Source organism: Empidonax traillii, unplaced genomic scaffold, assembly GCF_003031625.1.
Source record: "Empidonax traillii isolate 1590-97213 ecotype Southwest subspecies unplaced genomic scaffold, ASM303162v1 scaffold164:size861626, whole genome shotgun sequence".
Taxonomy (NCBI): domain Eukaryota; kingdom Metazoa; phylum Chordata; class Aves; order Passeriformes; family Tyrannidae; genus Empidonax; species Empidonax traillii.
This window is the reverse complement of record NW_020955357.1, coordinates 420,697-435,970: the sequence shown is the minus strand read 5'-3', so window position 1 is coordinate 435,970 and position 15,274 is coordinate 420,697. Positions and strand designations below refer to the sequence as shown.

General features: G+C 39.0%; 2 protein-coding genes across 3 annotated transcripts in view; one reads left to right on the top strand and one right to left on the bottom strand.

Moving 5' to 3' along the window:
• The window catches only part of DGLUCY (D-glutamate cyclase), a 48,029-nt gene extending 43,589 nt beyond the window's left edge, over window positions 1-4,440 (top strand). For both annotated transcript variants that reach the window (XM_027885322.1, XM_027885321.1), the window contains one exon: window positions 4,216-4,440. In XM_027885322.1, coding sequence (XP_027741123.1) covers window positions 4,216-4,359 — 144 coding nt within the window. In that variant the 3' untranslated portion in view covers window positions 4,360-4,440. The remainder of the gene's footprint in view (window positions 1-4,215) is intronic.
• Window positions 4,441-8,753: 4,313 nt separating this feature from the next.
• On the bottom strand, window positions 8,754-9,908 carry GPR68 (G protein-coupled receptor 68). The gene has a single exon (XM_027885323.1). It carries the CDS (start codon window positions 9,828-9,830, stop codon window positions 8,754-8,756), a length of 1,077 nt encoding a protein of 358 aa, XP_027741124.1. The 5' UTR covers window positions 9,831-9,908.
• Window positions 9,909-15,274: the final 5,366 nt, after the last annotated feature.

The window sequence follows — 15,274 nt, the reverse complement described above, 5'->3', positions numbered from 1 at the left end:
CCAAGGAGTTGTGACTAGCTCATGTCCTGTAGATGAAAATGGCTACCAGTGCTAAGTCCTGCATAGTCCAGTTCAATAGCTTGCTGTCACAAGGTCTTTTGGGAATCCCTTGTGGAAGAGCAGCCACCCTGTATTTAGACTGTTCCGCAAAGGATTCAAGACAGATTGCAAATAAAAATCCTCCAATATGAACATATTCACATCTTGCCACTTCAAGCACAAGACAGTGCTACAATTTTAGGGGCAATACAAGAAATATTTGTATTGAGGTATGGTGATTAAAATTTTCTGCTCACTTCCTTCATGATTTTTTAAATCTCTGTTGTAGTCTTCTTTAGATATCTGCTTCCAAAATCAAAAGTCACAGTTCTAATGCAGAAGCCACTCCATATTTCTGATCTTTGCACCTTGCTTCTGATCTTGCCACCTTTTCTAGTTATACTGGAACTATTCTGTAAGTAGTTTTGAATGTTTCTAAATTAGAGTTGGAGAAAAACTTGCATAGGAATATTTTTAAATGTGTTTTGACTAATGCAGCACTGAGCAGTGTGATATTCTGGGAATGCAAAGGTTTCAGACTGAGAAAAAGTAAAATAACTGAGAGGGGTGAGAAATGACTGTGATCTGTGCTCATCCTGCTGAGCACATGGCTCTATTTTTATCTTGGCAGTGTTTTATATATATATATATATATATATATATATATATATACACATTATATATATGTACACACTTAATGATCAAGTAAGGTTTGTTCCACATATTTGTAATAACTTAGGCACTTAAAAATTTAGCTTTATTGGCAGAGTACCTCTGTAGAGACTTAGAAAAACCATTAAGTTTGTGACCTCCAAGAGTGCTAAGCAAAATGTAATCCATCCACCATAGATATTGCCCAAAATAATGAAGTATTTCTCCTGAGATGACAGTATGTTCTGCATGAAATTCCAACAAGGCACCTCTTAAGTACTTTAGAGTAGGTCTTACTTCTTTTTTTTTTTTTTTTTAATTCTTTCTATTGTAATTTTTCATGTAAAGGTCATAAAGCTGAAACTGATCCCAACGTTTGGTACAGCCATTTAACCACTTATCCTTTGACTTAACGAAGTGTATGGCCCTTTTCAGTGCAATCTTTTTAAAAATAGATTAACTACTTTTCACTTTTCGATGTTCTGTCTAGTTTCATCTGCTGTTTTTTGACATTTAAATTGATGCATCCTAAAAACTACTGTGATCAAAATTCCTGGTAATGAGATACCCTAATTAAATGTGATATTGTGTACAGGAAATCCTTCTTGTTTTTGTTTTACTAAGCTATACAGCTGGGAATATTAATGATCCAATAATGGGCTATTCAAAGTGCAATACTAAAATCTATTGAGATAAAATTAATGGAAACAGTTTTGTGGAGGAGAGAAAATGACAAAATGCGTGACAAGAAAATAGGATATCTTTAATCACACAACAGTAAACAGTACAGAAGATTGAAGACATTAGTATTCGCATACTCCATTAGTATAAAAAACCAGACCATTTATGTTTATATGGCTACTTTCTGCAAAATCCAGCTTCATTTAATGCTATAATAATTACCCCAGTAAGATGAAGAGCGCCACCGCACATATCCACTTCAGTATTTATATTTGTGTTTGTAGTTGGAAAGAGGACCTTTGAAGGAGTGCCTAAGCACCAAACAGCTTTCTTATAATGTGCTTTATTTTTCTTCAAAAAATGTCACTCTTTCCATGCTGTAGATTGTGATTATTCAGTGAAGACTTCTCCTGAAACACAGGTGATTTCTCTGCAGTCTTGTGTTCAAGCAGTGTCAGGATTGCTCTGCCACAAACCCCAGAACTGTGAAGCTCTCCCTTCCCACTGAACAGAAAGATAACTAAGTGCATGGATTAGGCTTTACATGCATTTTAGCAAGTGATGCTGCAAAGCATTTGTTGCTTTTTGAGAACTGAGGAGCAAGGAACAATTTGATCTGAATCTTTGCTTACCTTGCAGCTGTGGAGTTGACTTATGTTTGATTATGGTATTGGCTTGATTTTTCACATGTTTGAAGTTCTTTTATAGCAAAGTGACTGTAGTGAAATAATTCATACATATCCAGATGTAGCTAATGCTAAACTTCCTAGTCCAGTCCTGATTTCATCTCACAACCAGGTTAACATATCAAGCTGTAGTGCTTTTACTACATGCTTTATTAATGGTAACAAATTAACTGTATAGTGTTTATTTTGACATTATGACCTATAAGAATATGAATTACATGATAAATATATAAAGATGTGACCTTTTTTTTTTTTACTATGCTTTACTAGCTTTGTCATTCATAAGGGAGTTTTTCCTTGAATAAAGCATGAATTAGAATTTACTTTCTCTATTAATTTTGTTATTTTTCTGGTTAACCCACTCCCAATGTAATTATTCACTGAAGAGAGAACTGTGAGCAAATTGCAGCACTGTACAGCTAAGGAAGTGTACTGTACATTGTGTATGCTCATTACAAATGGAAACACGAGCATTTGATGACAGAATACAGTTTATCAGGCATAGTTATGTAGTATTAAGCAAGCAAGCCCTTTTTTCCTCATGCAAGCAGATCAGAGAGCTCTGACATGTAAATATGCAGCAGAAACAATTCAGATTGGAAATTACATTCTGCGTATCCAATTCAGGTGTCTCTTTTGTGGCATGAGAGATCTGCTTTGTCCTTTTGCATCTGGATACAGTCAGTGCTAAGAAAAACCTCTCTCACGCAGAAAGATCAGGTGCATATATTTGCATTCATATATGTGATCATTTGTATGATATAAACTGATGTATATTTATAATTTTATAAATTACAAAGTAGCAATTTTTATGCTACCAATGTATCCAGATAATTTCCCTAAATAGCTCTGTCATTGCTGTCTTGTTACATGATGTCAAGACTGACACCATGTAACTATGCATATTTTTCCTTTAATAGAAAACCAGTGCCTCATTTAATTTTGTTGCAGCTAAGAGTTAGGATGCCTTACCAGGAAATATAAGACAAATCTTTAGAAAGTGCATTCATGAAGCAGGTTACAAAATTATACTAAATATTGCTGTTTTAGTAGCGATTTCCATGCGAATGGAAATGGAATAGTAGACAAAGACCAGAAAGGGCATTCCTAGCAAAGAAAGGGAAGAAAAGATGGTATGTGTTTCAAGATCTTATTAACTTATCACAGGGTTGGTGTAGGGGAAGCTAAGAAGTAACAGAATTAGAGAAATAAATTCTCACTCTAGTAAATGCTAAGAGAGTAGAAAGAGTTTTACTGTGTACATTTCATGACAAATGCAAAGCAGTTTATGCTTGACATACATCCATTTGAAACCAGGTCTTGTAATTTCATTGTTCCTAGAACTAGTGTTTTTTCAGAGCTCATTTTATCCCATCTTTTCATCCCACTGTGCTAACTGGCCCATTGCTCACAAATGAGGATTTTTTTTCCCCTCTGTGTACTTTAACAGCTCAAGTTGGAGCATGCTTTCTAAGCTGCTTAAATTACTATTAAGCAAGAAAATAACTGTAGTTTTAAACAAAGTATACCCTGTTTCAGAGCATATCAAGGAAGCAGAATTTCAGGGATTTTTTTTCTCCACACCTCTTCCCCTAAGCAACCAGAAGTCTCATAAAATCAGTAGTTGAAAATGAGAGAGAGCAAAAGGCACACAGATCACAAAAGTTGCTGGAAAGGAAAGGGAGCGTGCAGCCCATCCAGGTGCTCTCTTGGTGCATCCTCTTTCCCTTCTGTTTTTTTTCTTTAAAAATGCAGCTGCAGCCAACTGTCTCACTGGGGAAACCACAGATGGATTTTTGAGATACTTTGGGTGGAGGTGTTCCTGTGATTCTGATTTGTGCAATATAGGAACTTGAAACCAGGCAAAGAATTATTCATATTTCTGAATTGAGACCAGTATTCTGTTTGAGGGAGTGTGGAGAACAATAATATAATTCAGTAATTAAACAGCAGTGAAGAATATAAGCCTTCTGACACTCCCTAAGTTCCCGTTGCTAAACATATTCTTTGGGACAAGATAAAGAAAGTGTTAGCAAATTGATAGCAAAATAAATATGGAGGATGTTGCCAGTCTCTCCTAGAATAAAAATAAAGAACTTGATGAATGCTCTTGTCTGATTCCTGATTTTAATTATACTCTATTTCTTTGGTGTTTAAGGAAGAAAAGCTTCTGAAAACACTTGTGCGGCTCGGGGTCCGCAGTGGGAAAACTGCCAGTCTGGAAATGGAAGTGGATGGGCTGCCCTTCTACAACACCCATTCGCTTATGATTGAGAAGCTGCTGCAAGAAGCACAGAAGTGACTGTCCCTAATGATTTCTGCACCAAGAGTTGCTCCCATGTAATTTCTGTGTTCCTGAGGCTCTCACATCGTGTGAAAAATTTAGAAAAAGATGACTTTTCATCTCTGGTGTCTTGGCCACCCACAGCCTTTCATCGTTACCCTTTCCACATCTCTGTGAAGCAAGAGGAGGGTATCATCACAAGGATTTGGTCAACCTTTCTTTTCTGTAATTTTATAATGGGTAATGGATATTAAATGATATTATATAATAAGAGGTGATCCGGCTTTTACAAAGAAAGCTTGCAATTACAGTGAAATATTATTGTGTTGCTGTTCTTGTTTTACTAACCTCATAACTGCAACAGGAAGTAACTCTTGTAGCAACTTGGATTTAAAAATACCTTGTGGTGGGGAAAACAGCTGCAGTAGAGAGGGGAGATGATTAAAAACAAAACTCCAGTAAGAGATACGGTGGTAAAAGCTCCCTTGCACACTTCCTGTAGTTCCTATAACATCTTATGCTGGGGGTTACCTTGTGAAAGTGTGAGGAGATAAGGAGAAATTTTTAACTGAGCTATTGAAAATAAAGACATCATTGCAGACCTCCCTTGTAAAGGGTAGGCTATGTCACTGACCTCTGTTGTATTAGTAGCTTGCCATTTTTATATTTTGTCCCTTTCTGGGTGATACAGAAAGGTTGTAGACATTTCAGAGTATCCTATTTTTAAGAAAAAATTATTGAATACATAAATAATGATTTAAATTAATGCTTAAAAATAAAACATGATTAGAAATTAATAAACATTTGCATTCAGCAATAAAGAATGATTTCTAAATTAACATTGAATTACACGAATTCCTGTTACAGAAATTTAGCTCCTGACAAGACCAAATAAAGTAAAATTAAATTGTATCTCATAGGACTACTAACACCAAACCAGTACAGGGCAAACATTTGTGAATTGTGCACGACTTTTGTCATTTAAAGCTGTGATTTTACCTTAACTCCAGATGAGTGTCAGGGCTGAAGTTCCTCTAGTTGTCAGCTGTCACAGCAGAGAGGACAGGGTATATTTGACACTGCACCTCTCAGGCACTGATGCTTTAGCTGTCTTAAAATGACTGAAGTGGTTCAAAAGGCGAGCATCAAACCATTGTGCTCCAACAGGGTAAGAATGGCAGTTGTGTTTTGGTCTTCCAGCACCACCAGCACCTTGTACCTACTTTCCTTTCTGGCAGGTGACTTTTATTTCCGTCTTCAATGCAAGACAAACAACTTTTTGAGAATGAGAAAAATCAGTTCATACCACAAACACCAGCATATTTTAAACATTAATCTCCTGAAGTCCCCAAGGATACACAGCCTTTAAAAAGTTAACATATTTGAACACATGTCAGAAATCTTAATGCCAGACAGGTGAATATGAATGTCTAGCAGCAAAAGATCCCAGTGTTTATTTTATAGATCAGTCATTTTTTTGAGATTCATTTTCTTCGAAACCTTCTTGAAGGATGTTGCAGTAAAACAATCTTTGAAGATTCACAATTAGAGAAATGTTTAGAAGTCACCAAACTATAAGTATTAACTAAAATACTCCTTGTGAATGCTTGAGCTTTTTGCCAAAGCTAGTATCCCTGCAGGATGGCATATGTTCACTGCTACACAAAACCCACAAAATGAAATTGGCGTAATTTTAAAATGTCTGTTTGGGAAAAGAAGCACCTGGTTGAATTCTCTGTGTGCTACTGACATATTAACTAACAGGTACGATGTATATTATTCTTTCCAAATGCTAACTTTTGTTAAAAAAATTTATTTTAGTAAGCTTTTGCTCTTGTTGCCCCAAAATACAAGTCTTGACAGTCAGATTTCATTAAGAAACACAAAATTTAGTAATTTATTTCTCTTTTTCTCTAATATGTGCTTTTTAAATCCCTTCTCATATGCAGTCCCAAGCACTGTATTTACTGCAGGAGCAATGTGTAGCAATCATGGCAGGACCCTTGGGTGACCGTTCTGGCTGAGATGGAAGGAAAAGCTCTGAGTGGGAGTTACCTTCCTGCCATGCTGGTTACAGGTCTGCAGCCTAAGCTGAACACTTACAACAGAGAAAGAATTGCTAAAATATTGACTTCGGGGGGGGAGAGGGAAGGAAAAATAAGAAAAATCCCTCCCTTCTGTTGTGGGTTAGCAGGTTAAGTGCTGAGAACTGTAGCAGAATGCTGGGCTCCACTATAAAAGTTTCCATCTGATTTTAAACTGCAGCAGCTGACAAAAAGCTGGCCACATCAAAGTACCAACTCAAATAAGCCTTAATCCCTCAGCTGACAAGTCCGTGTAATACAGCATGCTCTGCATTCCAGCTGTCTAATTTAAACAACATGGGTAACTGTAGAGAAGTAAAGCATAAACATGACAACAAATATTTAATCCTAGAACAAACCACGTGTGTGTCCTGCAGTCTGCCAGGCCGTGGGAGTCCAAGTAGTTGCCTTGGTGCTTAAGAACGTACAAGCACGGCATTAGGGCAGCCGGGACTCCCTGCCTCACGACCCCCTGGAAACAGACAGGAGATTAGATGAAAGATTAGGAGGAAATAAAACTAAACAGCAGTAATAGTCAGAAGAAAAAAATGCAGATATAAGGTAATTAATCCAGCTGAGTGGTCTAAGTATAAAGAAATGTCAAATAATTAAACAAACCAAACATTCACCTAAACAAACCTAATCCCCTCCTGGGAGTGGGGACATGAATCCTTTTTTACAAGAGGAGGGAGGAGAAGATCTCTAGTCTTACAAATACAAACTTGGGGCCAAAGCCATTAAGATAGCTGTTTCAAACAGAGAGTGAAGAAATATCAGAAGAAAATAATAAAAACATTCTTTATTAAACACATCCCCTAATTATATCAAATATTGCACTCTCAAGGTGGTTTCCAGAAAACTGTTAGAATATATTCCTTTTTGAATCTAGTGACAAGCAAGGCTGTGTTATTTCAGATACCAGAAGTATATCATCTGTCTAGACAATCTTTTGACTTAAAAAATCCCTGAAGAAACAACACTGATTATACTGCTGGAAGTTATCAGTTCTGGGCTGCAGAGAGAGAAGTGTTTTAAGAAAGGTCTGAAACGGGGAAGTGAAAGGACAAGGCAATATTCATGGTGTAATAGTTACAGATATAAGAATGTATGATGAGCAGATCACAAAGAAAACTCACCCAGGATTTTTCAGTATAATAAAAAAAAAACCAACAACCCAAACTGAAACAAAAACTAGAGAGGAGGTGGTAGTAGAAACAATACTATAGAGCACAACTCCCACATCTTTAAAAGCTAATATTCTCCACCTACTCCTGTATTTTGTTTCTGTCTAAACCAGGAAACATAGATCATTCATATATCATATTTCTGATACTATATTTACTGAACAGTGACTGGACTCTAAACTGTAGTATCTCTGGGCAAAACAGAATGCATTCAACAGTTTCTCTGACAAATGCATTGTTATTTAATTGCCTGCATAGTCTGTGCTGCACAAGACACACATATTGCAAAGGACATAATCAAAACTTCAGCATTGTGTAGTAGAATTTAGATGTAATTAAATTTGTCTTTGATCTCATGTGCTTCTCTGACTCACTGTGTTTGAAGTGCCTCATGTACTACCAACCTCTTGTTCTTTTCCAACTCAACAATCCAAATTATTTATACCCATTGGAGCCAAGAGTTCTCATACTTCTGGAAATCATAGGAGCCCTATGATGAAGTTTAACAGTCTGAGATTCAACAGTCAAACAACAGACGGACGGTCTCGGCAGATGCTGAGTTCCTTGTCTGTGTTCTCTCATAACATCTCACATTATTGGACTGGTTGTTTTAGGAGTCTGATTCTGGCATGGTCACTGCAGGCTTTGAAACTGGTGGAAGGAGAAGTTATTTCAGAGAGTTACAGAAATGTTGCGGGAATGTTTTTGGTTTTTTCGTTTCTAAAGTTCCTACAGGGACATTTAATTTGTTCTGTCTCTGACCTTTTCAACACATGATGATAGCTTGTAGAGAATTATTTTCACTAGATGCTACAGGGGCAAACAGAAAGCATTTCAAAAGAAATTCACCAGAACCACACACCATGAATACCAGCTTATTCCAGTCAACGCAGTCATCAAGACAAGAGCTTTTAAGTGGTAGCGCAACATCAACAGACATGTGATTGTAACTGAACTGACTCGACATGAGCTGTCCTCACTGTTGTCAAGGTCCAAGCACCTCCAGACACAACCTCACTGTACAGCATTGCTCATAAGCCCTTGGGAGGTCACACTGTTGTAATACATGAAGATATAATTCAGATGGATACAGAAACACAGCCATAGCCACAGATTTAAGATTAATGTCCATTGTTGATTAATGCTATAGGCCGCCTATGTTAGCTGTAGAGCAGTCCTTCATTCTGGTGCCATCAAGTGGTATTTGTAATATCCCAGGTTGTTGCTCATGCTGTGTCCTGTTGGGAGTTTCCGTAGTGTTTAGTGGATAGGATTCCTTCGTCTCAGTCCTCAGACGCCCTAAACATGTTAGACAAGAATCTCGCATCTTGACAAAGTTCTGGTAGGTGCTTTCACTGGAAAAACAGTACAATAGTGGGTCAGCAACACAGTTAAAAGTAGTCAACAGGAGAGAAATGTGATAAACATTAAATATTTTCTCAGCAAATGAGCAGTTGTTCTCCAACAAACTACGAACTACGAGTAGGATATGGTATGGTCCAAAGCAAACTAAAAATATGAAAACAGTGCTCGAAACTAGTCTTTTAATTTGGATTTTCTTCTTCTTTTGAGTGCCAGGACTCTTGTGGACAACTCGTAAAATCCCACAGTAAGAGAAGGCCAGCAGAAAGAAGGGGAAGAGGAAGCCAGCAGAGAAGCGGTAGTAATTGACGTTGTGCTCCCACTGTTTGATGGGGTAGTGCTCAAAGCACACCAAGTGGCTCTCAGCATCCATACTGATCTCCCCGTGTGTGAAGACAAAGGAGCATGTCATTATTTCTTTGGTCCAGATAATGATGCTCACAACTGCAGCTGCTTTCATTGTCCGAAACTGCTGAAACCGAAAGGGGTGCACGACGGCGAGATAGCGGTCAATGGAGATGCAGCAGAGGAAGCCCACGCTGATATAGATGTTCTCATACAGGATGATGCCACAGATTTTGCACAGCAGCTCATCGTAGGTCCAGTTGTCATGCTGTAAAGCATACTGAAGCCAAAAAGGCAAAGAAAATATGTAGAGCAGGTCTGCTAGAGTCAAATTGCAAAGGTAGACACCCAGTTCATTCTTAGCTTTGATCTGCAAATACCCATAGTACAGGGACAGGCAGTTAGCCGGCAAGCCTACTATAAATACAAATATGTATACCACAGGGGATAATGTCTCATGGATATCATGATTAATATTGCACTTCTCAGTTGAGTTCTCTGTGAGATTCACCATCTTCTGCTTCTCCTTGTGTATCACTCATCAGGGTCCGGAATGTAAGACCTAATTACATCCAGTTTCATGCATCGCTTATTTCTTCCACAAACCTTTGGGCTGAAGTGATGACTTGCTGCAGGATGTTAATAACCTGAAGATAAAACACATGAAAATATTTAGAAGGAGTGCAGTTGTTAAATATATAGTGCAGTTTTCAGAAAACTGTCTTTCCCTAACCCTAAATTTCTTATAGTGTTTGATAGAAGATAAAACCTGTCTGGGAAACCATGATTGATATGAGTAAGTCCTAGTAGTTACCAGAAAAGTACCAGAAAATTTTATGTCCCAGAATCCCAAAGCAAATTGCAAACATTTGTTGCTTTAACTCTGGAGGTATCTAAAATGTGAAGAAATATCATCTCTGTTTTGCAGATGAGCAGCTCCTTTGGAGTTTAAAAGGCTCTCCTGCTCCACTGATGGTGACACAGTAGTTATAATTCATAAATCAAGCACAAAAGGAGAAATGCTACTTAAGGGATGCAGTCACAAACACCTATGGTTTAGTTTGAAGTTTGCTCCAAGAAATTGCCATAACCTTCCAGTGGAATAAAGATGACAGTGTTAGCAGTACTGACATGTACAGCAGAAATCAGTCACTACAATTATGTACAGATTTCCCAGAACACTGTCACTTAGGGTCCATTAATTCTCCTGGAACACTACCCAGTTTCTCAAAGGCTTCATAACAATCATGCAGCTCGTCCATCTGCAGAAGGCCTGGCTCCCCACCCACAAGAACAGTGCACAGAATCTTTGCTGAGGCAGGTTTGATAACCTACCTACCCCATCCCCTCTTTTCAATACAGAGCTCAGGCTTGAGTTTGTATTTGATTGCATCTCTGTATAATATTTTGATGCTTGGCACACCTTAGATATTGTCTAAAATATGTAAAAATGTGAGACCTATCATCATATCTACCAACTCAGTGTCCAGTCAGTATCCAGTTCCTGTTGATGAGTCCAAATAGTACCACAAAAGCTGTTGATAAGTCTTTATATGTCTTTATAGTTTAACAGCACTGAGTTTCATTCAGTGTTACCCGGTAAGTCAGTATGGATCACAGTATGAGGAAAAGCAGATGTACTATACAGTTTTTAGAAAATGTTTCTTTTCCTCTAAGAATTTTAAATGTTTATATTAAATTATGTTGATGTACAGAGAACAAGATTAAAAATAATTAAAAAAATAATTAAAAATAATTTCTGTTTAGTTTGAAAGTCTTGCCAGAATGTAGAATGTGAAGGAGACAGCAAAAGTCTTATTGAGATGACATTATGCTAATATAATATACATTTAGGATTACGCAACATTTCCTGCTCCCAGAGGAAGTGCTGGAGTGGGGTGTTTGAAGGGGCAGAAAGAGAAGGCGACCTGTAACAAATCTTGATCTCCAGAGGTCCCTTCCAATGCTAACAATTCTGTGATTTTGCAATTCTTTGCCTTGTACTAACAAACCTGCCCTGATTTCAAAGATGGAGATGAAAAACAAAGGTCCAGATTCTTACTTGAGCAATAGCTGGTTTATAGTGCTCCTCTGGTCAGTGGCAGCAGTGAGCCAGGAAATCCTTCCCTTGTTTCAGCCTCCTCAGAGTGTGGGCTCTGGGCCACCTTTGTACCCTCTGACCACTCGTGCCTGGCGAAGGACAGACTCAGTGGCCAAATGAGAAATCCCGAGGTATTTCCCTGTAGCACCCTGAACATGGCTCTGCACCAGCCAGGGAGTGAAACTGTAGGATTTTTTTCAAACAAACCTCGTATCCAAGGACAGCAATGGCAGGTTTAAACAAATGGGTGCAGAAGAACCCACCCTGTTATTAAGAACATGTGACACAATACTTTACAAGCTGTCTGAAAAAGAGGAAGCTGAAGACAAGGTGATGCAGGGTATAGAAGAGAAAAGACTATTACTCCCTATTACTTCCTGACCTTGTCTGGATAGGGAGAGGGGAAAAATGAAAAAAAATGCAGTACAAAGAACATCTGGAGTGCAGACAATCATAAAGCTGAAAGCACTTTTGAACACGAACACACAGGCATTTCATTTAGACAGCTTTAATATGGATATAGTGCAGCTGTGGGATTTTTTTGAGCATAGTTTATGTAACACCTTCAGTATAACAAGTCTGCAGACATTTCCAGGCAATATTTCTCTCTCATATATGCCCACATCTTTTAGATGATATACCCATCTAAGCCCAAGTCTTAGGAACAAATTAGAAGAACTCCATCTACATGAGCTCCAAACAATTCTCTTCTTCTTGGATTAAAAATAAAGCCAAGGATCCCTGAGTTTCAGAAAGCCTCACTTTTTCTTGGTTTAAACAAGCCAACTTTACTCACTGGGTAGTTCAACAACAGTTCATTTCTTTCCCAACTCCTTTGTACCTTAACTGTTGACAAAAACATGACTCCCCCCTGCACCATGAACCATGGTGCAGCACACATGGTAAGAGCTGCCTGCTGGAAACAGCACAGAAAGTGGCCCAGAGCCACGGACAACAACAGCCTCTTCCCCTCAGACCAAGTACTTGCATGGAGCCCAGGTGGGTTTTCAGCGAACATTGCTACAATTTTCATTGTAAGAAATGTGTCTGCAGTAAGACCTACATATTTTTTGGCGGAGACAAACGGGACTACATCAGAGGACTTCCTTGCTGTAATTTGCAACAGTTGTGCATCCAGCTTGTCTCATCCACAAAGCATTCATTTCCATTAACAGGGAGCGTAATGTGGGCGTGTGCCTTTGTATGATGGCAGCTCTCTTGCTATTTCATCTGTCCTTGCACCTGTCATACAGTGCAGACAGGACCGAGTCACTTGGCTGTCATAGCAGGACTTTAACTGTCCTGCCTATCTTGGAACCAGAAACCTAGGGTTGCTTTAGTTTAGGATTTGGTTCAGGACATTACCTACACAAACACTAGCCTTAAATTCACACACTTCCTTCAGCTCTTGAGGGTTTGTCTGCCTGTTTGATCCTGTTTCACAAAGCCTGGAAGAATAAAGTCAGATAAAGAGGCTGTAAAGGTCAGATAAAGAGGCTGGTTTTCCCAATAAGAGAGACTAGAGACTGGTCAAACATTATAAAATGGGCAAAACCAGGATAATATCCATAGAGCAAGTTTGAAAAAAAAGAAAAAAAAAAAAAGAAAGTGGAAATTGAGGTGCGTGACTGAGTATGAGGAAATCGCACAATGATGTTTGGATTCAGTTGGAAGAATTATGATATAAAAGACAAATCTGTTGGAGCAGGTCTGGAGGAGGGCCATAGAAATGGTCAGAGGAGTGGAACACCTCTCCTATGGGGAAAGACTGAGAGAGTTGGAGGTGTTCAGCCTGGAGGACAGAAGGCTCTGGAGAGACCAAGTTGTAGCCTTTCAGTACCCAAGAGGACACTCATAAGAAACATGAGGACAGAATTTTTAATAGGACTTGTAGCAACAGGACAAGGGTTTTAAACTAAAAGAGGGTAGAGTCAGACTAGATACAAGAAGGATATTTTCTATCATGAGGGTATTGAAACACTGTCACACATTGCCCAGAGAGGTGGCAGATGCCCCTGGAAACATTCAAGGTCAAGCTGGGGCTCTGAGAAATCTGGTCTAATCAAAAATTGCAGGAGGGTCAGACTAGATGGCCTTTAAAGGTCCATTCAAACCTAAACCATTCTGATTCTACAAGGGTATCAAGTAGAAAACCACTTAAGGCCATGAAGGATGTTTCAATTAACATACAAGGTTAGTAGAGGAAGACAGGTACATATGAGGCGCAAACACAAATTTTGGATCTAAAGATAGCTGCAATATTTGCTCTTATTTTTTATTCCAATCTTTGGAACCAAAATTGTGATCCAGCATCTAATAAAATTACTTTTAACAGAATGGGGGTATAGAGGAAAATATATAAGCAAAGACTAACAGGTATTTTGAAAGGCTATGTGCACTCCTAGGGAATTAGCTAAAGCAATGTGTGAATTATTGCTGATAATATTTCAGAAATTATGGTAGATTGGGGTAAAACGGACATAACACTTGTGAAAAAGAGTAGTTGCAGAGTTATACACCAGGCAGCCTAGCTTCAGCCAGAACGAGCCATCAGACAGTCAACAACCATGCACTCACCAAAGCGACTCACAGCTGTGGAGACACCCCAGGTGAGTCCTGCCATGCTTCAGGAGAAGATGAAGGTGGGATGGGGTTGGCAACTGCACTTATTTCACATCCTACCTCAGGAAATGGGAGAAGCTTCAGCCTAAGTCCTACTTCCTTTCTGCAGGAAGACCAGCACAGGCTTGGATGGATCTGTTTTCCCCACAATGTGCAGACTTGCCAGTCTGCAAATCATGTTGCTGTTCCAGTGAGCAGAAAGCAAAGGAGAGTTGAAAAGGATAAAGAACAGTAGTGGAAGTTAGTCTCGTCTCCCCTGATTAATCCATGAAGCTATTGCCTCCCCTCCCTGACAGTGGACAGTCCTGCCCCACATAGCATCAACCTCCAAATATCCCAGTCACATCAGTTCCCCAGCTTCCAGAAACTGCCTGCCACAGTTCAGTGCAATCCCTGTCCTCACAGCTTCTGCAGCCTGATTTCAGACATGACAGCCTCCTCCTCAGCAGCTTTCAGCTCCTGTGACACCCTTACAATTCCTGTCTCCTACTGAGTACCCGTGCACAAGGACATGGGGAAGGGCAAGACTTGAGAGGAAAAGAGTCAGCAGTGGCACTTCAGGGCTGGGGAAAAGCAGGGAGGACAAGGAGGAAGGCATAGAAACAGCAAGGGCAGCAGCACTGCAGTCAAACAGCTTGGAAGGCTGCCCTGGAGAAGCTGCTGCAATAAGAGACACATGATTCAACCAGGAACGGTAGTGTCAGACCGATCTCATTTCCTTGTTTCATGAGGTATGTGGCCGAACAGCTACACAGGAAGCAACATGGGTAATACAACTTTATTTTAGAAAGATTTTGACACATCCTAATGTACATTCTCACTACACCTGGGAAATTGTAAAGGTATCATGCAATGCTGGATTTGTTACACAGCCACACTCAAAAGCAGCCAACTGTAGTTCACTGAGTTGACTGTGCAATAATCTACCCTTTTCAGGATGCTAGTCAGTGTTTTCAGGTATTAATAATGTCATAATTTCTATCCCATTTGAATGGGATAGAAAATGCACTAAATAAATCAAATTACACTGATTTAGGAATGAGTATATAATACTTACAGGATATAAGATGAACTTGGGTGTGAAAACAAAATTCTTTGAGGACAAATACAAATTTACCATGCTTGGAAAGAAAAAAAAACCCAGATAGTATACAGTGGGGAATATCTGGCTATGCATCAGGATGGATAACAATGCACTTTGGTTCACTTCGGTTCCCTCAGTACTTAAAGGGCAT

Excerpts from the sequence above, each read along its gene's own strand:
- GPR68 (XM_027885323.1), bottom strand. The coding sequence starts at position 9,830 with ATGGTGAATCTCACAGAGAACTCAACTGAGAAGTGCAATATTAATCAT.